The 22,422-nt window shown below is 48.8% G+C and overlaps 1 protein-coding gene across 1 annotated transcript in view; it reads right to left on the bottom strand.

Moving 5' to 3' along the window:
- The window catches only part of LOC146866027 (cytochrome P450 1A1-like), a 133,803-nt gene that overhangs the window by 43,085 nt on the left and 68,296 nt on the right, over nucleotides 1–22,422 (bottom strand). Inside the window, exons 3-5 of the mRNA XM_085633045.1 lie at nucleotides 2,435–2,552; nucleotides 706–795; nucleotides 481–604 (exon numbers count right to left, since the gene is read on the bottom strand). Coding sequence (XP_085489171.1) covers nucleotides 481–604; nucleotides 706–795; nucleotides 2,435–2,552 — 332 coding nt within the window. The remainder of the gene's footprint in view (nucleotides 1–480; nucleotides 605–705; nucleotides 796–2,434; nucleotides 2,553–22,422) is intronic.

Here is a 22,422-nt window from a genome sequence, read left to right as displayed (position 1 = left end):
ATGGGTAACCGTCAGCTAATTAAAATGAGATGAGAGCCATGGAGAAATAAAGTAGATGAGCATGTGATTTAGGGGCATATACTTTGACTAGCCCTTATGTAGCCGCTGCCCATCAAAAAAATGGTCACAGAGCAATTACATTTTCGTATACTGGGAGGAGAAACCAGCTCACTTGTAAAACGTAGACCTTGTCTAAATGACAATGGCCGATTAATATGATGAGGTTTTATGTTCTAAACTCAAGGAGCAGTCCTTGCTTTTGATATTTTCTGCATTACTATGTACCATATCAGTTTGTTTACGCTCGTAATCAATATAAATATAGAATAAATTAACAACTTGGACAAATAAATTTAGATGTTGTGCACCCACAATCTTCTCTTAAGAGAGTGTTGGCAGAACTAGCTCCTATCTACTTTAACAATCGTGAGGAGTCCAGATTAAAGGCATGCAGGATGGAAGATCCTTGTACTTACTTACCAGTGGGGTAACGTAAATGGCACAAAGGATGAATGCCTCAAGACTTCATTGATAAATGCTTCAGTGTAATGTAATTTAGGTCTGTCTTCAAACCTTGGGAGCCTGGTGTTTCCAATTTGTTCATCTGCAAAGAAAATAGCACCTTTTTGTGCCTGAATTTAAAATCATGTTTCATTTATGTCAATAATTTATAAATGTTAAACTGTTCTCATATATTGATGTTACCAATTTCTTCATGGATCTTGATTTGTGCTTCAGGACAGTGAAACAGATACAGAACTATCCACTGAAGAGCCGATGATACAGTGTCGAAACCTAGGGAAAAGCAAAGGGATATTTGTTCTGCATGGTTAAAGCAAGCATGCTGTGTATCATTTATGACAATGGTGTCAAATATAAGGTCTTGGAGGGCAGAATAAATCCCACACCTTCAGGATAATCACCTAGTTTATCTGTGATTTCCATTGTGTTTAATTGTATGTTAAGGTTCCTTATTTGGATATCATAATGATCTGGCATGGACCAGGCACTCTGGCGCTGTCTTTGAAAATCCATAGAATAGAAATATGTGTTGCCAGATGTTAAATAATTTTCAAAATTCTAATAGCTTTCAGCCAAGCTATGACATTTCAATGAAAAAATTATGATGGAAGATAAAATGAAAGGGAGGGGGGAGAGACAATCAATGGGAAATTAAGGTTAACCCAATTGTTATTTTGACAGTAGAGTGGAGAGCATGTAATGATTGTTGTTCATGACTTGTCCAGCCTAGACCACTAGGAAAGTACCCATTTTCAAATTAGTCTTGCACTTGCTTGACAATCCATAGTGAATTCAAGTCAATTGGATATCTCAAAGGTTGAACTGCAAAATTACTGATATACACAGGACCCAATCAAGAAAGGTATTACAGATCCTTTTATAAAAGAAAGAGGAATAACAGATGAAGAAAACCGCAAAACCCTGAGAAGGTCGCTACTTAGGGGTGGGCGTAGTTCGCGAAGTAGCACTTCGCGAAGCTACGCAAAGTGAAGCTCGCACTACGCGAGCTACGCATAGCACTTCGCGAACTGCGTAGTAACATGTTCGCACTGTGCAAGATGTTGTTTTCAATGATTGCACAGTGCGGACAAGCAACCGGCACTGTGCAATCATTGAAAATGGCATCTTGCCCAGTGCGAACTGGTAGTTTCTCATCGCGAGCGGTCGCGAGCATACGCGACCCCTCGCAATGAGAAACCTGACGTCCTCGCGTTGGGAATTTTGCCGGGAGGTTTATTTTCCATGCTCGCGATCGCCAACTTGATGTTGCTGATCGCGAACAAGGAAAAAGTCTCGCCGGGATGTCATTTTGCTTGCTCGCGGTCGCCAACTTGACGTTGAGGACCGCGAGCAAGCAAAAAATGACCGAAGCACTACGCAACACTACGCTACGCGTGTTCGCACTGTGCTACGTGCAGTTCGCGTAGTGCGAAGTAGCGCGAACTTCTTAAACTACGCGAGCGTAGCGTAGTGCTTCTCCCAGGCTTAGTCGCTAGCAATATTCACTGTGGGTGAAACCTGTGTTGGTTAGGAGTAAAGTCCATGTATCATTAAGGATGATTAACCTTAGAACTGTTACTAGTATAAGTGATATTTGCTATAATACAACAAGAAAGCATGTTTTTGTTCCAATATTCACTTCTACCCCTAAGAAGGTTCCTGGGAATGCATGTTGAACCAGAAAAAGACGAAAACACACACTGTCAATCATGTGGGCATTTAAAAACACTTCAACCATACTATTGCCGGCAACTATCGCCCATGGTCAATTTTATTGAGTTGATTTACTCGGTCTGAAGATTGTTAGCTGATGATAACTGATGTTTCGCAGCAACCTCTTTAAAGAACAATTACTAAAGTGCTGTCTGTCAGTTTTGTTACTTACTTTACAAATAACCAAAACAATATTTACCTGCTCCGAAGAGGTCTCCAACTGTAGACATTATTTGCTCCTTAGTTAATGTTTTGTCTTCTGTTTGTCTTTTATTGGAAATTCCAATGAGGGCATCTGTAATATCTCTAATATAGTTCTAAAATAAATAGAAGCATCAGTCAGTTCTTTCCAAAAATCCATATCGGTCTCGGATTGTTATATGAGTTTGGAAAACCAGACATGTTACAGTACACTAGATTTAGAAAGGAAATATTCATTTGGTCACCTAATATTAAATAATGTGGCCACATTGCTATATCTATTTAAACTATTGCATGGCATTGCAACCAGTGAGTGAAATTTTTGTATAACAAATGGCTTTTGTGTACAATAATAGTTTGACAACCTGACCAATACTGCTATATATAAACATATGAAAACGTAGCATGTGAGTTTGACATATATTCAATACAATCATTAATGCTAAATACATTGTTTATAGAAATTGAATCCTCGGGTCATGCACCTTGTATTTGGAACCGAAGTGAATTCCAATAATCTTTCTGCACCTCCAAATCAATCATTGAGCTCAAGTAACAAGAGCTCTTGCCATCTCTTTTTTGCACTCTTTCAGTGTAATTTGAAGGTGAAATCCCAAAAAACATCACCACCAGATTGCAAAGTGGGCCCAACCAAGCAGCCAGCACAGAATGTCATTTAACTTTTTTGGATGTGTTCAAGTAGAATGAGCACTGACAGTGCTTCACTGGCCCCTGGTTGAATCACTCAAATTTGAAACACTGATGCTTGTTTTACAGAGAACACTAACTATAGCAGCACTTGCAAGAAGTGATTGTTCTATTACTACATGGTAATATCCAGAGCTTATTTTGAGCTGGTGGTTGCCGGTGGGGGCACTGGCACGTTATTGGGGATTGACTCTCATTTTTCCTCTATCAGATATTTACTGAGAACAAGGGAGAGAAGAATACACAGAGCTGAAAGACATTGTAAGAAGATGGGTAAACCATCGCAAACAGAAAACAGGAACCTGCAATTAAAGTGTGAGACAAAGGGGGCAGGGAGGGTCTGGTAGTGGATTAAAGACTACCGGTCTTGGTATTAGGTGAGCCCACGTTTAAATGCACCGGCCGCCAGCTTCTAAGCTGAACTTTGGGCACCGGCACTCATTCTTTCACAAATTAAGCACCTAATCTCACTATATTCAATTAAAATTTAAATTAATTCAGATTAGTAGGTGAACTTTTGACCATTGCCTTTCAACTCAACAAAATAAAATAAATGTACAAGTACCAAAATGACCAGAAAAATGCATAAGTAGGTTTATATTTTACAAGGATACTCCAACTTGACTACCCTATTATGGTTTATTAATGTTTTCCTATTCTCCAGACGTGTACACTTGAGCCTCATATGAGTTGCTCTCTCTCTTTTTAAATTTATTTTTTAACTTGTTTGCTTACCCCTCAGCACTGTAGATCAGATGAATGTGGCGTTGGGCCTCTTCCAACCATAGGATAAGGAACACCTTTTCCAGGGAGGATTATGTGCTTAAACCTCCTTCTCATTGACGTTTGCTTCTTCCTTCCCATGGTGTATTCTCAGACTCTGTCAACTTTTCCAGTGCTCCATCATCTTGGAGAGATCCAATCCCTCTTTCTACAGCTGGATAACCTCTCCACTTCCCACTATGTATCTATGAAGGAGCCAGATGCTCTTGGAGATCTCAGGACACTGGTCATTTAGTAATAATAAGAAAAAAAAAGACGTAGCTTCCTGGTTTCTCGTCTCGAATGCAACTTTTCTTCTGGGCAACAAATTCTTAGGGGCTTATTTACAACCCCCAAACGCAGCTGTTGTTTCACTTTAAACATGGGGAAAGATGTCGCACCGGTGGCGCAAGGGGCTTGTAAATAAGCCCCTTAGTGCCTGAAATGAAGAGTTCTAGTGATTCTTTTTGCTCACAGAAAATAACCTAATTTCTTCCATTCCAGTCAGAGTCATGGATATCACATAAGGGTTAAAGTTCTTGGCCCATGGTGAACATTTTCCATTAGCGAACTGAGCTGAATATATTTCTTGAGTATTCGTTTCTCTCAAATGTCAGCGTACCTTTGAAATTTGGTATCATTTAATGATGCTGTATCTAGGATAAAAGGGCAACTCCTCTTGAAGACTTCGGTTTCTCTATTTCTAGCTTTTTTATTCCCTTTTGTGCTTCCTCAGAAAGACTAAATTGTCAGGTGTATTGAGGCTTTCGTCGCAGTACTGACCTCCCAGGTGGTAAAGAAGAGAACAGGAGCCATTTGACGGCATAAATAACTCGGCCTATTGACTCTTTTTCAACAGATAAAAATGCTACATCACTTTGTATACGGAATTAGGGGTTATTTTGCCTGCCATCAGCAGTTCTTTCCAGAGCTGTGTGTCACTTCTAATTTTTGTCTGGACACTCGGTGTTTTTGAATATTCAACCATACTGTGATTTAATTGGAGGGTTGTGTTCATAATGATGTCTTTAAGCATATTCTCTAATGTAGGTTTTAGACAAGGAGGTTTGGCGTGGCATAGTAATGACTTTTTATCCGATCTAGCCCCCAAGTCCTATTGTTTTCAGTGGTTCTTAATTTGCCGCATATACTGTGAGCCAGATGTATTCAACTTTTAGTAATTGGCTCCAATATTAAGAATTCCTGGGCTCCAAACAGAACACTTTCCTACTTATTTAATACTCCTTCAGGTTTCCAGCTTCTTCCCTTATCATTTTTGATTCCGCCACAATCCAGCATTAGCCTTCCTTCCATAGTTATACTTATAACTTTTTTATGACTTCATTTTAATTAGATCATTTCATTAGGCTTTGATCTCTGCAGTGGTTCATTAGTAAAAAGATAGTTTTATTGCAATTATTCCACGTAAATTGAAAAAATGACAGATTTAAAAAAACATTTATGAAACGCTAGGCGCTTAACTCCAACCTTATGCTGGAAATATAGCAGAATTTATTGACATTGAAATTTAAAGAAACCCAAAGAACAAAATGCAATAGCATAACACAAAACAACATAATGACACAAGAATATCATATCAGAGTCTCCGAGACCCACGGATCCGAACATGAGTACGAGGCTTAAACGCACGTTTTGAAGACATAAAGGAACCCCCCTTTTATAAAAAGGGTTTTTTAACTTTGACGATGGGACATATGGATTTATGAATTTCATTTTAAGAAGTTTTTTTGAACAACAACGAATATAAAGATATTCATCTTTCAACATAAAGTCCCTCATAGTCCAGGATCATATGTTGGCAGATTGATTTGTCAGTTTTGAAATACGGCCCTATGGTGTGATCCTCGCCCTTTGATACGATTGTGCAAAGGTTTTATAGTCTCTAAAGAAGTGGGAGTGCTCCTCAATAATACAGACTGAAGGCACATTCCATGGGAGATTTTAACATTTGTCCTGAAGAAGGTGGTCTTTTATTCGTGACTTCCACCGAAACGCGTTGACGCATGATTTAGAAGGCAGACTATAGATCGTGAAGATACTTGTTTTCCGAATAATGAAGTATCTGAACAAAAAATTTAAAGGGCAACAATTGATCCGGATTTAATGTCCTTTTGTCTTCCTTTGTTGATAAGAAAGCAACTTTCTTACATGTTCTCCCCAGCTTGCAATTTGTATATATAATGAAAATTTGTTTTTTTTTTTTTTTTTTTTTTTAAAACCTTTATTCGGATATTTCAGATACACAGCTATTCAGCCGACACCCCGGAGGTTCGGCAGCTCGTCAATCAACATATGTAGTCTTCTATAGCTGTCGTGCAGGAGAGAAAAAAGGTTTCAATTTTTAAAGAAAAACATAGCAAGCAAGGCAATACACATCATGTGTTCGCGTCAGATCCCACCGATGAGGCGGCCCCATATCCACCATCAGATCAGCCCTCAAGTGTGGAGGGGAGGGAGAGGCAGAGGCACTAACTTTCTATCAGATTTCATCCACAAAACTCAAGTCGGAAGTGGGGCTAGGGGGAAAGGTGCTCCTCTGGTGGGTCAGTGGCAGGAGGCAGGCAGATGTACCCCCTATACTGGTTCCACCCCCCCCACACCTTGTGCCATTTCTTGGGCCTCCCCCGTGCACAATACACTGTTTTCTCCCGAAACATGCACCAGTCCATGTTATCCTTCCATGCATCCAGGGTGGGCGGGCTAGGGGATCCCCACAATCGTGCAATATCCCGCTTGGCCACCATATTACCAAGGGTCACCCATTGAGTCTGCGCAGCATCGTAGTCTGTAGGGCCCCACACGTTCAAGAGGCAGCGCCGCGCCTCTGAGTGCAACACAATACCCGTGACCTCCTGCATCACAACATGAATCTGCTTCCACAATTCCGCAATCACACCGCACTCCCATATAATGTGCAGAAAGGTGCCCACCATCCCGCAGCCCCTCTTACACAGCCCGTCCTCGGAGAAACCCATGTGGACCAACCGGGGGCCAGTGACATAGACTCTGTGGAGTATCTTAAGCTGGACCAGCCGCAGCCTGGCGGGGATGGCAACCTCTTTCGGGGAGGAGACAGCGCACTGCCAGTCCTCATCGTCCAGCTCAAGACCGTCTCTAGTCCACTGGTCCCGCACCCCCAGGAGGAGATCGGTACGGACGTTCACCAGCTTCTTGTAAATGAGAGAGATTGTGCTCTCCGGCACATGGCCGTCCAAGATCCGGTCCTCCAACGGAGAGGATTCAGGCACCTTCTCCCCCTCAACGAGGACCGACCGCAGCGCATGACGTACCTGCGCGTACCGGAAGTATTCCGTGCCCTCTAGCGCATATTCCGTCTGCAGCTCTGTAAACGACTTAATCCGCCCCTTGGCCAGCATGTCCCCCACCCTGGAGATACCAATCAGGTCCCATTTGTCGAAACCCTTAGAGTTCCAGAGTTTCCCCAGCATGTCCGAGTCAAACAGCGGAGTGGCCAGTGTGAGTCTATCCTTCCACCCCAGGGAGTTCGTGACTGCCTTCCACACGTGCACCGCCACCCCGGTCGGCCCCGTGAGGGATCCAGCCGGGGCCCTTGAATAAAGTGCTCTATAGTAGCCCCCACCCCGCAACAACCACCGGTCCATAGCGAAGCCGGGGCTAAGCGCAGGACCGTAGACTCCGTGGTTGACTGCGCTCAGTTGGGAGGCCCAATAGTATCTCCGGATGTCGGGAAGCGCGATACCCCCGTCATACCAAGGGAGAGTTAGTTTTGCTATCGCTATACGCGGGCGGCCGTCCCACAGTAGCGAACGCTGTAGACTCTCAACCTCCCGAAAGTAACTGGCCGGGACCAGCTCCTGGGTGTTCTGCAGGGCATAGAGAAAGCAGGGAAGCGACATCATTTTAAAGAGCGCCGCACGACCGAGGAGGGAAAGCGGCAGCCGCCTCCAGCCTGCCACGTCCCGCCGCAGGCGCGCCAACGGAGGGAGCAGGTTTCGCTCATACCGTACCGTGGGGTCGGCTGAAATATAGATCCCGAGATACTGAAAGCCCTCCCGGGCGATCTGGATCGGGCAATTCCGCGGGGGAACCGGAGCGTCTCCACACAGGGCGTACAGATATGACTTACCCCAGTTGATGGTGAGCCCCGAGTTCCTCCCGAAGGAAGTCAAGATGTCGCAGACAACTATAAGGGACTTCCGGGGTGAGGTAAGATAGAGCAGAATGTCGTCGGCATAGAGGGAAATGCGGTCCTCGTGGTCGGGGGACCAGCGAATCCCCCTCACGTCTGGGTGCCACCGTATCCATGCCGCTAGCGGCTCAAGGGCGAGAGCGAACAACAGCGGCGAGAGGGGACAACCCTGCCTGGTACCCCTTCCCAAGTCGAAGGGATGGGAGGCCCTCCCGTTAACCGCAACTTTGGCGAGAGGTCCTTCGTATAAGAGCCTCACCCAGCCCACAAATCCGGGCCCGAAGCCGAACTTCGCGAGCGCGGCCCACAAATATGCCCACTCAACCGTGTCGAATGCCATCGTTGCGTCGAGCGCCGCCACCACGGCCGGTTCCCGCATCGTCCCGACCCTTGCGATCACACCATGAATGCGCCTAAGATTCAACGCAGTATTTCGATGTGGGATGAATCCAGATTGGTCGGGGTGGATCAGGTCACCGACCACCCTGACTAGCCGGTTTGCGAGGATTTTAGCAAGGATCTTCGGCTCAGCGTTAAGGAGCGAGATCGGCCGGTATGAACTGCACCTGTCTCTAGGCTTGCCATCTTTATGGATGACCACGATCGTTGCCAGGCGCTGGTCGAGCGGGAGGGAACCCGTCGCCCGCGCCTCCACAAACATGGCTCGTAGGTGCGGAGCGATCTTGTCCGGCTGGAGTTTGTAGAGCTCAATGGGCAGACCATTCGGACCCGAGGCCTTGCCCGGACGCAAAGAACGGATCGCCCCCGCAATCTCATCGACCGTGATGTCGCCATCAAGGTCGTCCCTGTCCACGTCGGAGAGGCAAGGCAGGGCGAGATCGCGCAGGAGTGCACATGAGTCCTCCACAGGCCTGTCCGACACGGATGTGTAGACCGTGCGGAAGTAATCCGCAAAGCACTGGACTATGTCCTCCGGCTCCGTGACCAGGACGCCAGCCTCCGTCACTAGGTCCGGCACCACTCGATTGACCCTCTCCTTCTTGTCCAGCCACGCGATCAATTTCCCGGCCTTGTCCCCGACGTCGTACAGACGGTCCCGCTGTTCCCTACTCAGAGCCTTGGCTGCGTCAGTCACGAGGGCCCTGTACTCCAATTGCTTAAGGCTCAATTCGTGCAGCGCCTCCTCCGTGACCTCACCCTCCAGGGCCAGCCCTAGGTCTGCGATCTCCGCCTCAAGCTGGGCGACCTCCGCGTCCCTCCGACGCTTGGCCGCTGTAATCAAGGAGAGGGCCTCACCCCGAATCACGGTTTTGAATGCTTCCCACAAGGACACCGCCGACGTGACCGAACCGAGGTTTTCTTGAAAATAACGGTCGATCGCCTTAAGTACCTCACTACGAGTCACAGGGTCTCTAAGATGCCACGGGTTAATTGGGGCCACCCTACCACCCACTCCTCTGGCAACATCCATACAGATCCACACCGGAGAATGGTCAGAAATACCTCGTGCCATGTGCCTGGCCTCAGAGACACTGGAAGCGTGTGCAGCCAGAGTAAGGACATAATCAATTCTGGAGAGACTGCCATGCGCACCTGAGTGGAAAGTGTACTGCCGTTGTGTGGGATGCAACATTCTCCAACAATCAACCAGCCCTAGGGTATCTATGAAATCAGGAAGCCACTTCTGAGCCCCCCCCGAAATCCTCTGCGGGTGCCTGTCAAGCAGGCCTGAGCCGACCGCATTAAAGTCACCACCCACCACCAACACGCCCTCTGGGAGATCCAGTAATGTCCTCTCTAAGTCCGCTAGGGTAGTGGGCTGCAATGCAGGGGGGACATAAACCGACACCAGGACCAGCGTCCTGCCCTCCCACCGTCCCGCTACTGCCGCGAAGCGCCCCCTATCGTCTACAGTAGTAGAGTCAACCTCAAATGGGAGAGAGGACCTGACTAGTATTCCCGCCCCTCTGGAACCCGAGGTGAACCCGGAATGCGCAACAAACTTATAGCCTTTACGATTGAGTGCATGGCACGTGTTGCCAATCAAGTGCGTCTCTTGCAAGAGGACAATATCAGGGGCACATCTCTTCAGAAATTGCAGTACAATCCCACGCTTAATACGATCCCCCAGGCCATTCACATTCCAACTGAGTATTTTGAGGCCCCTACCCCCCATCCCAGCATGTAAGGAGACCACCACCACCCACGTGGAACCCGACCCGAACCACAGGAGCTTGCATCATGACGCCTTGCAGAACCAAAAACAACAACAACCCCAACAACAAACCCCACCCACCCCCCACCCTGCACCCCTGCGTAAGCTCTAAAGTGCCCCCCAACTTGCAGTGTGCCTGTCGCCCCTTATAAAACTAGTCTACGGAAAGAACCCCAGAGGAGGAAAAGCTCCCCTACTGCCCCCGCCACCCCCCGGACTATCAACCTCCCGGAGGGATCGGAGTCGTGGTACTTAAGTCCTGGTTCAATGTTCGTCTCCGGCACCATCTGCGCCACCAGAGCGTTCCACGCCAGGCCGCCCTTGGGGCAGAGTGTCCAACCAGTCTCCGACCATGTCGGGTGCCTCAAAAAAGAAAGTTCGCTCTTCGAACACCACCCGCAACCTTGCAGGAAAGAGCATGGCATATTTTAGTCCCATCTCACGCAGTCTTCTCTTGACCGCCATGAAGCCTTGCCGCTGCTTTTGCACCATCAGAGTGAAGTCCGGATAAAAGCTTACAGTAGTGTTCTGGAATGGCAGCGGGCCGGCCATCCGCGATGCTTGTAGTATGGCATCTCGATCCCTGAAATTAAAGATCCGGGCGACAATCGGCCTTGGTGGGGCCCCCACCTTGGGCCTCCCGCCAGGAACTCTATGGGCCCGTTCGACGGTAAAGAACTTGCTAAGGCCTTTGGGTGCCAGATGGTTCACCACCAGGTCCTCCACGAACAGGTCCACCGACTGCTCCTCCGAATTTTCCGGGACCCCAATGATGCGCACGTTGTTGCGCCTAGCACGGCCTTCGAAGTCTTCCAACCGGCGGGCGAAGTGATCATTTGCTGCCCGGAGAGTACGGACTTCCTGCTGGAGGCCGGAGACATCGCCCAGGAGGCCGGCAGTCTTGAGGTCCAAGGACTGAACCCGCTCATTAGTTTTGCCGAGGTCGGCCCGAACCAGGTTGACATCTATCGATATGGCATCTACTTTTTGTGCCAGGGTCTCAAATTGCTGCCCAATCGAGGACTTCATCCCTTCGATGGCCCCCATGATGTCCTGCAGGGTTAATTCTGTGGAGGGGGACGCCGCGTCCTTCGAGGCTTCCGACGTCGGGCCTGATTCGCCCGGGGACCCCCTCTGATGGGCATAGCGGTCCATGGTATTAGTCTGGGTGGAGGTGCCCCGCCTGGTGTTCTTGGGCTTCTGTTTTTCGGCGTCCGACCTGGTCGACATCTCAATCTGCCGTGTAGACAATCTCCTGGCCCGTACAGGGTATATGGGCATGCAACCAGTGGCTGGCGCCGCGCACGCCCCGTCCCGGGCGCCCTGGAGACTGGAAGGCGAAATCGAAAGTGAAAGTGAAATCCCCTCCACCTCCGACGACTCCTCCCCGACCAGGCCGCTGTTGTTCAATTAGGGCACGGGCACTGTGCCAACGCAAGTCCCGGGCACCGTGCGGAGGTTAGGCCCCAAACTTCCAGGCAGTATAACTTCGGTCTGCGGTGGGCGATTTCGACCCGGACAACGGTTCCCGCCTCAGCAGCAGATCCTCTCCAATAGTCCGGGCATCAAGTACAGGATAATAGACAGGATAGATGCCGGAGGGAGCGAGGGTCTCGGGAGCTCTAGGCTCACGCGGCCATCTTGATCACGCGCTAAGCTCCTCCCCGAAAATTTGGTTTTTAACTTTTGAAAACATTTTTTTTACATTCTTATCTTTGTAAGTGTATGTGCTCACTCATTGTAACTGTGATGAAATTCCTGTCTACTTGAAATAAATGTTTAATTTTGAGAACATTTGATCTTGTTCAGGTATTGGTGTCTTGCTCTGGTGACTGTCTGTGTTTGATGAGAGCCACTACGTGGTATTGAATATTTGCCGAAAGGGGGAAGTTTGGTTTGACTACTGTCTGTTTGGTGCTCTAACCCCTTTGTGGTACAGGGCCCCTCTCTCGGGTTTTGTTATAGCAGAAGAGAACACAACAACCACAGCACAACAGAGCAACAAAATGCCATAATGATGCAGAAAATGTTACACAACACATCGCCGCCATAGCAAAATGCAACACATCAAATATGCACAACCATTTTGTCACAGATCAACACCTCCACAAATATGCTTTCATAATATGGTGGTTATGCTGATATCCGTGAATACAATGTTATTACACACCATGATATATGCAGGCCCGACCGCAGCAAAACCAATAAATGCAATGTTGATGCATGCAATAAAATGTGCTTGCATAATGTCGATATCAGTAGAAACAATGTCAATGTATGCCATAATCTATGAATGCATAACATTGTTAATATTAGTAAAGACAATATTGATGTACGCTATGACAACTGTTCGCATATTACTGAGGGTAGCTGTAAAAATGATATCAATGACCGCCATGTTAATTGTACACAATCTAGTTAACTCATATCATTGCTCTCTGATTCACTCAAGGTGACCTCCCCATCAAATCTGAGTCATAGGTACGTGGTTAGACAGGCCCTGCACCCCAAACCCAAGCCTACTGATAGACAGGTCACAAGTGGGGTTAAACTTAGCCCAAAGACGCGCACCCAGGGATTGATTCCACAGATAGACAGTTACACCACAAATAGGTCCAAGGAAACTGGCCACATTTGGTCGAAGGCACGCATTCCCAAAATACCATAAAGATAGATGCCACATACAGTTAGGGACGCTCAGCCAATCAGGATACAGCATACACACCACAAATGGAGCACGCCTGGAGATTAGGACAACATTAAGGAGCCATAATAGGTTAGCACTCTTTTTCAAGTTGGGGTCTCCTCGTAAAATATAAACCTACTTTTGCATTTTTCTGGTCATTTTTGTGCTTCTACATTTGTTACTTTATTTTGTTTTTATTTTATGTAGTGATAACACGCTCCTCATGCCGGACATCTGGACACACATCTGGACACCCACTTGTGGGACACCCCCGCGCCGCACGGCCACCAGCTGCTGCGTGTGCCCCTTGCCTGCCCTCTGCCTCGCTGCTGCCTCGTCTGCCGGCTGCCGGCTGCCGGCGCTGCGGTTGTTTTTGCCCTTGTTTTGACGTTATTTTGTGCCTGCTTGGTTTAACTCTCTTTTTTTCCCTTGTTTTATCGTTTATTTGTGCCTGTTTTGTTGTAATTTCATTTTCCCTTGCCCTTGTTTTGACGTTATTTTGTGCCTGCTTGGCTTAACTCTCTTTTTTCCCTTGTTTTATCGCTTATTTGTGCCTGTTTTGTTGTAATTTCATTTTCCCCGTGTTTGCTTTCCTTCCTTGTTGTCCGCCTACCTCGCCGCCCTCCGCCCTCCCTTCCCGCCACCGCCGCTTGTCCCCGCCCCTTTTTGTCTTCTGTAACCCTCCCCGCTCCCGCCTCCCAGCTGCTCCGCCCACCCGCGCACTTGGCCTTAAATGGCGACCGTGCGACGCAGGTGAGTGTGACCCACTTGTGGGACACCCCCGCGCCGCACGGCCACCAGCTGCTGCGTGTGCCCCTTGCCTGCCCTCTGCCTCGCTGCTGCCTCGTCTGCCGGCTGCCGGCTGCCGCCGCTGCGGTTGTTTTTGCCCTTGTTTTGACGTTATTTTGTGCCTGCTTGGTTTAACTCTCTTTTTTTCCCTTGTTTTATCGTTTATTTGTGCCTGTTTTGTTGTAATTTCATTTTCCCTTGCCCTTGTTTTGACGTTATTTTGTGCCTGCTTGGCTTAACTCTCTTTTTTCCCTTGTTTTATCGCTTATTTGTGCCTGTTTTGTTGTAATTTCATTTTCCCCGTGTTTGCTTTCCTTCCTTGTTGTCCGCCTACCTCGCCGCCCTCCGCCCTCCCTTCCCGCCACCGCCGCTTGTCCCCGCCCCTTTTTGTCTTCTGTAACCCTCCCCGCTCCCGCCTCCCAGCTGCTCCGCCCACCCGCGCACTTCGCCTTAAATGGCGACCGTGCGAACGCGCAGCGGCCACGCGCAGCGGGTGCGCCGATTGTGCGCCGAAGGCGCGCCAAAGGCAAGCCCGTCTGCGCCCGTCCGCGACCGGATCGCGTCCAGCGCCAGGACCCCTGGCCCTCGAAGACCCCGACCTACCCGCCTGACGTACTCCGCCGCCACCCTCATCGCTCTCAACACCGGCCGACTCCCAGAATGCCACCAAGCCACACCACGACGCACCCACGGACCTTTCAGCTGCCACGCCTGCAAGTTCTCCTGCATCCAGACCAGCCCCGCACCAGCACCCGCCATGTCGAACACCAGCAGCACCCACCTCAAGTGCATCCTGCTCAACACCCGCTCCGTCCACAGACACGCCATCGAACTCTGGAACCTCCTAGACGCCACAGCCCCTGACGTTGCCTTCCTCACGGAGACCTGGATGAACGCCTCTTCAGCTCCCGACATCGCCATCGCTATCCCAGAGGGCTACAAGATCGTCCGGAGGGACCGAAACGCCAACCAGATGGGAGGAGGCATCGCCATCATCCACAGGAACACCATCCGTCTCACGACCAGCACCGACAACACCCTGACCAGCGCCGAACACCTGCATTTCCAGATCCACACCAACCCGAACACCACCCTCAGAGGCACCCTGATCTACCGACCCCCTGGACCACGCACGCAATTCAGCGAGGACATCGCCGACTTCGTCAGCCCGCATGCCCTCCCCTCCGCTGACTACATCCTCCTGGGAGACCTCAACTTCCATCTGGAGAACAACAACGACCACAACACCAGCACCCTGCTCGACAACCTGGCCAACCTGGGACTCAAGCAACTGGTGTCCACCCCCACCCACCTCGCCGGACACACACTCGACGCCATCTTCTCATCCAGCACAGACGTCGACTTCAGCCACGCCACAGAGCTTCAATGGACGGACCACAGCTGCGTCCACTTCACCTTCAAGAGAACGACGACCCACCATCACCAGCAACAGGCCGCCCGCAGAAGCTGGAACAAGATCACAGCAGACCAGCTCGCCACCTCCCTGAGCCAGCACCCTCCTGCCAGCTCAGCGAACCCCAGCCAGGCCGCCGACAACCTCACGAAGTGGATCAGCAACTGCGCGGACGAACTCACCCCGCTGAGGACCCCGCCTAGCAGACCCGGCAGCAAGAAGGCCCCATGGTTCACCGACGAACTCAAGAGCTCCAAGAAGAACTGCCGAGCCCTCGAGAAAGTCTGGAAAAGGGAACCGACACCGGACAACAGGACCTCCTACAAACTTGCCACCCGGAAACACCACCAGCTGATCCGCGCCGCCAAGAAAACAGCATTCAAGGACCGGTTGGACAACAACGCACACAACTGCAAGGAACTCTTCAACATCGTGAAAGAGCTTTCCAACCCCAGCGCAGGAAACAACGACATCACCCCATCGCAAGACCTCTGCAACTCCCTCGCCTCATACTTCCACAACAAGATCACGGACATACACAGTAGCTTCAACAACCAACCAACGCACACCATGACCGACCAACCACCCCCCCCCACCACCACCCTCCACGCCTGGACCCCGATCAGCACCGAAGACACCATCCGCACGATGAACTCCATCCACTCCGGATCACCGACCGACCCCTGCCCTCACCACGTCTTCAACAAGGCCGACGCTGTCATCGCACCCCACCTGCGAGACATCATCAACACATCCTTCGACACCACCATCTTCCCTGAGAGCTGGAAACACGCCGAACTCAGCGCTCTACTCAAGAAACCAACAGCGGACCCCACCGACCTCAAGAATTACCGCCCCATCTCGCTTCTCCCGTTTCCAGCCAAAGTCATCGAGAAGACCGTCAACAAGCAGATGGCCGCCTTCCTCGAGACGAACGGATCCCTCGACCCCTCACAGTCCGGCTTCCGAGCCAACCACAGCACCGAGACCGCCCTCATCGCCGCCTCCGATGACATCCGAGCCCTGATGGACAATGGAGAAACAGCGGCCCTCATCCTCCTAGACCTCTCCGCGGCATTCGACACGGTCTGCCACCACACCCTAGTACGGCGCCTCAGCAACATCGGAATCCAGGACAAGGCGCTGGAATGGATCATCTCCTTCCTCGACGGAAGAACACAGAGAGTCCGCCTACCACCGTACAAGTCAGAGGCCTCCGAAGTCATCTGCGGCGTCCCCCAAGGATCATCTCTGAGCCCCACCCTCTTCAACGTCTACATGAGCCCCCTCGCGGCCATCGTACGCAAACACAACCTCAGCATAATCTCCTACGCCGACGACACCCAGCTGATCCTCTCCCTGACCAACGACCCCGCCGCCGCCAGAGCCAACCTGCACGAAGGGATGAAAGAGGTAGCCGAGTGGATGACGTCCAGCCGCCTGAAACTGAACTCGGACAAGACGGAGGTCCTCATCCTGGGCTCCTCACCCTCCGCCTGGGACGACACCTGGTGGCCTCCCGCCCTGGGCACCGCACCCAAACCGACGGACCATGCACGAAACCTGGGCTTCATCCTGGACTCCTCCCTCTCCATGACCAGGCAGGTCAACAACGTCTCCTCGGCGTGCTTCAACATCCTACGCATGCTACGGAAGATCTTCTGGTGGATCCCCACAGAGACCAGGAAGACCGTCACCCAGGCCCTCGTCACCAGCCGACTGGACTACGGTAACGCCCTCTACGCCGGTACCACCGCCAAGCTCCAGAAGAGACTCCAGAGGATCCAGAACGCCTCAGCCAGACTCATCCTCGACATCCCACGATCCAGCCACATCTCCGGACATCTGAGAGACCTTCACTGGCTCCCCGTCAACAAGAGAATCACCTTCCGCCTCCTCACCCACGCACACAAAGCCCTACACGACCAAGGCCCGAGCTACCTCAACAGCCGAGTCAACTTCTACGCTCCCAAATGCCACCTCCGATCAGCCAACCACGCCCTCGCCGCCGTCCCCCGCATCCGAAGAGCGACTACAGGAGGAAGGTCCTTCTCCTACCTGGCCGCCAAGACCTGGAACTCCCTCCCGACCGACTTGCGCCTGACCCAAGACCACCTCTCCTTCAGGAAGAAGCTGAAGACCTGGCTGTTCGAGCAGTAGCGGCACCCCCCCCCCAGCGCCTTGAGACCCTACGGGTATGTAGCGCGCTTTATAAGTGATTGATTGATTGATTGACACACACACTGGCCCACACTAGCTCTTTCCAAGGTCGAGAGCCACCTTTGTCCCCCTTATCAGATGGTTGTACTTGTTGTTTATGACTAGGCCATGAATGCCAGATTGGTTTATTGTACATCACAAACAGTATAAATGGTCTGCCAGAACTTCTGTACAACTAGAAACTTTCTTCAGAAGCGACTCTGTCAATACTCTCCCGGCCGCTGTGTTTCATTAAACCAACTTGTTCATGTTTTGCCAAACGCCTCTTGTCTTTTCATTTTTTAAGGTAAATTCATATCCGAGCAACATTTAAAGAATTAATTTAGCCCCAAGTACTGCCTTAATTACCACTGATGACTTTTAACCCGTTCCGTGCTTGCGTCGGCCAACGGCCGTCGTGAGCATTACCTCGCTATGCTGCGCATGTCCGTTGGCTGACGCGGCCTTGCCCACTCATCAGAACTCCCGCACCGCGGCGGAATTTGCGCCGCGGTTAAGGAGTTAATAGCACCAGTCAAAAAATGTCTTGAGATCTGGCCCAGGCAATCAACTATATCAAATTTGGACTGCAATTTGGGTTAAATAAACCCACAACATTAGCTGGATTTTGGCCAGAATGTTGTGAGGGAATATAAGTCTGCCAGAGGCAGGACTGTGACACTGCTTTGAACAAATCTACGAAAGGCATTAGAGAAAGCAGTGTGAAAGTGAAAAACATTGATGACCAAACTCATCGGGTATCACAAAAGGCATTATTAAATGGGCTGGTGGGGGGAGCTGGTGTGACCTACTACCCATCATTATCAGGGAACAGGAATATCCTTGCAGTGTTCTGCCTGTCCTGACCAGCCTCTGTACCTAGGTCACCTGGTCTTACCACACAATACACTGGTATGGCCCTGTCAACTACACTACTGTTGCATAAACTTCAACTTTTGTATGCAAAGGCAAAAATTGCCAGGTGTAAGGACAGGGAAGTCATTTTTTGCAAAGCAAGAGGAAATGCATGATGCAGTTAAATTGCATTACTTTGGCAACATTTTTATATAATAATGAAGCCGAACAACAATAAGACCTTATTTACTTGTGATATTAACAATGTTTCTTGACAATTGGTGCTTTCTAGTCTTCATTTACTTTGAGGAGAAATGAGGTTACTGTGGGGCTAAGTTGATCCACCAAGAATACATACAATGAAGATACTTAATTGTCGTATTTTGAATACTAAGACAATATTAAAACCGCATGGCAGTGGGACATTAAATACGAGAGCAAGGTTCCATGCAATATTCACAGTAGTGCGCTTATGTAAGGCATTACCACTATGCAGTATTCACTTTTCTTTCAGTATACAGAGGGTGTCATGCAAAGTAATGACTGAACTTCCTCTCTTGTTTCCAGATTTCTTGCTGATTAAGGAGGTGGTATTCCACAGAGTATTAGAGGCACTCCTGAGACCCAGGACTGATGTTGCTGAAAGCCCGTCTTATCTGGAAAGCTAGCAATAAGCTGCTGAATAATCTGTGGGTCTGCCATGATACCAGAGCCTGCTTGGCCTGCTGAGAGAGGCAAATAGAAGATATCCCTGCAGTAGGGGTCTGGCCAGACGAGACCAGCCACTGTGCCCAACTGGAAAGCCTAGCTCAGTAATGAAAACTAGCATGGGAGCTACACAGGAGCCAACTTGAGTGTTGGAATGGGTCTTCCAGTCTTGCCAAAGGCTGTTAAATCACTATTGGCATGCGAAGCCAAAGAAGGAGAGGGAGCATTGCAGAACCCAGCCAAAGTGGTGGAGTGGGTCTCTTTTCCTCTATTATTACTAGTATGTCACCATCGACATGCTGCACCCAAGAAGAAGAAGCTGGAGGGACACAGGAGAAGATCCGAATGTTGCAGTGAGTCTTCCTGCCTCCAAGTCTCTGCTTAAACCATAATTGGTGCAATGCATCAATAAACAGGTCGAAAGAGCAACAGAGCTTGACAGTGCGGTGGCCTCCAGAGACTGCGCTGGACACCCGATGTCCTGTGCTGAATCTGATTTCAAGTGGGTGATCACCGAAGCATCACTGGCACTGGAGGGTGGACGCTTCCTTCTTTTGGGATGGGGCTTTTGCTTTCGGCCTGTTTGCACTCGATAATGTCAGCATTTGCTTACAGTGATTGTGATGCAGTTTCCTAGGTTACGGAATGTTACGGTTTGAATGCAAAAGTTGGCTACTTGATTATCTCTGAAAGCTGTGGAGATGTACAGTCAATAAATGTAGTTTACCCTAACTTAGCTGCCTCGGCATTATCACTACAAAATTGGCAACGATTTTGACTTCAGCCTCATCTTCACCTACGTGTGCTGTTTGAATTTCGTTCCGCATACCCAAGATATCGAGAAGTGTTGTCTCAGTCAGCTGGGATTTCCTTTGACTGGGAAGCGATGTTAACAATTCTTTACAGGGGATGGGCGTGAACAGCTCAGTGCGGCAACTTCATATATCCTGATCGAGCTATGCAGCATTGGGCACTTTGGTAATGGTGAGAGCCTTCAACGGAAACAGCGGAGCTCCGTGCTGTTTGAGTGCCCACTTTCAACTGATGATTTGGTCCAATCGGGTAAGCGTGTACTGCTAGTCCGCTGACCGTTGTTCCCATGCAGATGCTTGTCAACCGACATCTAACGCACCTGCGTGTCTCATGGTCTTTGTACCGGCGTGTATGTCTTTCACCCTACAGCTTACATACTTACGTGTGGTTGGGTGCTACACACTCACCGACTGGTATATTGAACCCAGAGATGGAGAGGGTTCCAGCATAGATGTTTCTTTTGTGTGCGTCTGCCACAGTGAGGAGGAAGTGCCATCTGCCTTCATTGCATCGTTCAAACTATGTGTTCAACCAAGCAGAAAGGTACATTCCCTGGCATCCGGAAAAATACTACAAGGCATTTGCATCAACCAGTTCACAAGTAAAGATGAAGAGGTATTCTCGTTGAGTGATAATTTTTTTTTTTTTAGGAACTATCCAGCGTGAAGAGAACTTTATTTTGGATGTAGACCTTTATGGTGGTGACAGTGTGCTGTTTTAACACTTTTTTTGTGCTATTTGTGTTTCTTTCTAGCACATTTGTGTCTGTGGTAATTATTAGGCCTGGGCTAAAATTTCGTTCCGTTCGCGGAAATTGCGATAATTTGACATTTTCGCGTTCCGCGGAAAGCGCGAAAATGTCAAAATTTCCGCATTCCGCAGCTTGGCGATAATTTGTTTCTTGCTCGCGCTGTAAAATAATACATTCTCGCGCGCGCGCGATCGCCTTACCTGAATCCCTGCATTCGCCGACAAGTTTTCATGATCCGGTCGCGTTCTCCATGAGATGTTGTATTGTTTTTAGCCATTTGCGCTGTCTCGCGACAGTTCGCGCCCGCAGTGACGTCATGCGTCGCGCGATCACGTCTTTCTTCTCGCGATCATGCACCGCGAGACAACTCAAAACAAGATGGCCGCGCCCGCGAGCAACCACATGGGTAAGTTGGCGAGCCGCAACCATGCAGAAAATCTCGCGAACATGCGGGAAAATAACTTCCGCATCTTCGCGATATTTCCACGTGTTTGCGATAATTTTTAACATTTTCGCGATAATTTGCGAAAGTGGATTTCGCAAATTCCGCCCACCCCTAGTAATTATTATTTTTTCATTGTTTTTTGTCCAAAGTTAGTTTACGTGTACCTAATAGATTAATGGACAATAAGCAGAATGTACAAGCACCTCCACCATTTTTACAGCTTTCAGGAGACCCATCAGTTATGTAGAAAGTTTGGTTTGGGGTGCTCACTAAATATTCAGGTACTTGGGGGGGGGACAAGATTTAGTGCAGAACGTAAAAGGTTTATTTTAGAACACAACTTAGAGTTTGAGGGGCAGGCAGTGCTGGAACATTTACCTCCTTTGGAAGTCATTGAGGGTGAAGATGCCCTCGATGAATTTGAGGAGGCAGTAGCCAGGTTTTAAAAACAGTTTTATGTGGAAGGTAGCTTAGTTGTGTGTAGACAAAAGTTCTTCATGAGGGAACTAGAGGCTGTTGAAAGTATAGAGTTGTACGTAGTGGCGTTACATATTTTGGCATCTGAATGTGAATTTGAACAGTTTCCCACACAATTGATATGAGACCAAATTGTAATACAATGTAGAGATAAAACAGTACAGAAAAAACGTCTTACACTAAAGAATCCATTGTTACAGAAGACAATAAGCATCGTCAAGAACAAAAAGCTTCAAGGGAGTTGTTGAAGACAGATAAAGCAGTGGAGGGAGCCGTTAAGGAATGTAGAGATCAAGGGGAGAAACAAACTAATGAATAGAGGTTCAGCAGCAATCCAGCTATTAGAACAGAAAATAAATTTATTCATCAAAAAAATGTTTGTGAAAAGTGTGGTTTTCCCTCACATTATCCAGATAGCCGGTTTTGTCCTGAGAGGGATGCCTCTTGCCGCAAGTGGGGTAAGCAAGGACATTTTGCCAAGGTATGGGTGTCCAAGGATAAAGTTAATTTGGTGTATGCTGATGATGTGAAGGGAGGAGTATCTGAAGATGTAATGAGTTCTAAGAAGGATTGATTTTGGTTGCTAAAGATGAGTCAGGCAATTGTGTGGATCTGTACGTAGATATAGTTGTAGATGGTAAATCATTGCAGCCGTTGGTGGATTCTGGGGCACGTATGACCATGATCACTGAAGAATTGTTTGGTCAAGAATGAGTGAACAAGTCATTGAAGGTACCAAATAGAAGTCCTGTGTCTTATGAGGGCAGGAGGATAGAACTTAAAGGGATTTTTTAAAAACAAATTTACTTTTTATGAACTGATGTATTCAGGGCAAGGTTTACATAGCCAAGAATGGACTTAATATCTTAGGGTGGCACCACCAGGGTCTTTTTGGCATGACCTTAAGGCCAGGAGCCAGAGAACAAGTGTAGCTGGCGGTGGACAGCAACCAAGGTGACGGTGTGCTATTGTGGGCCAATAAACACAAAAATGTATTTGCTAATAAATGGG

This window comes from Triturus cristatus, chromosome 2_1 (genome assembly GCF_964204655.1).
Source record: "Triturus cristatus chromosome 2_1, aTriCri1.1, whole genome shotgun sequence".
NCBI classification, from domain to species: domain Eukaryota; kingdom Metazoa; phylum Chordata; class Amphibia; order Caudata; family Salamandridae; genus Triturus; species Triturus cristatus.
Note: the sequence above shows the minus strand (reverse complement) of the source record. Positions and strands in the feature narration are given on the sequence as shown.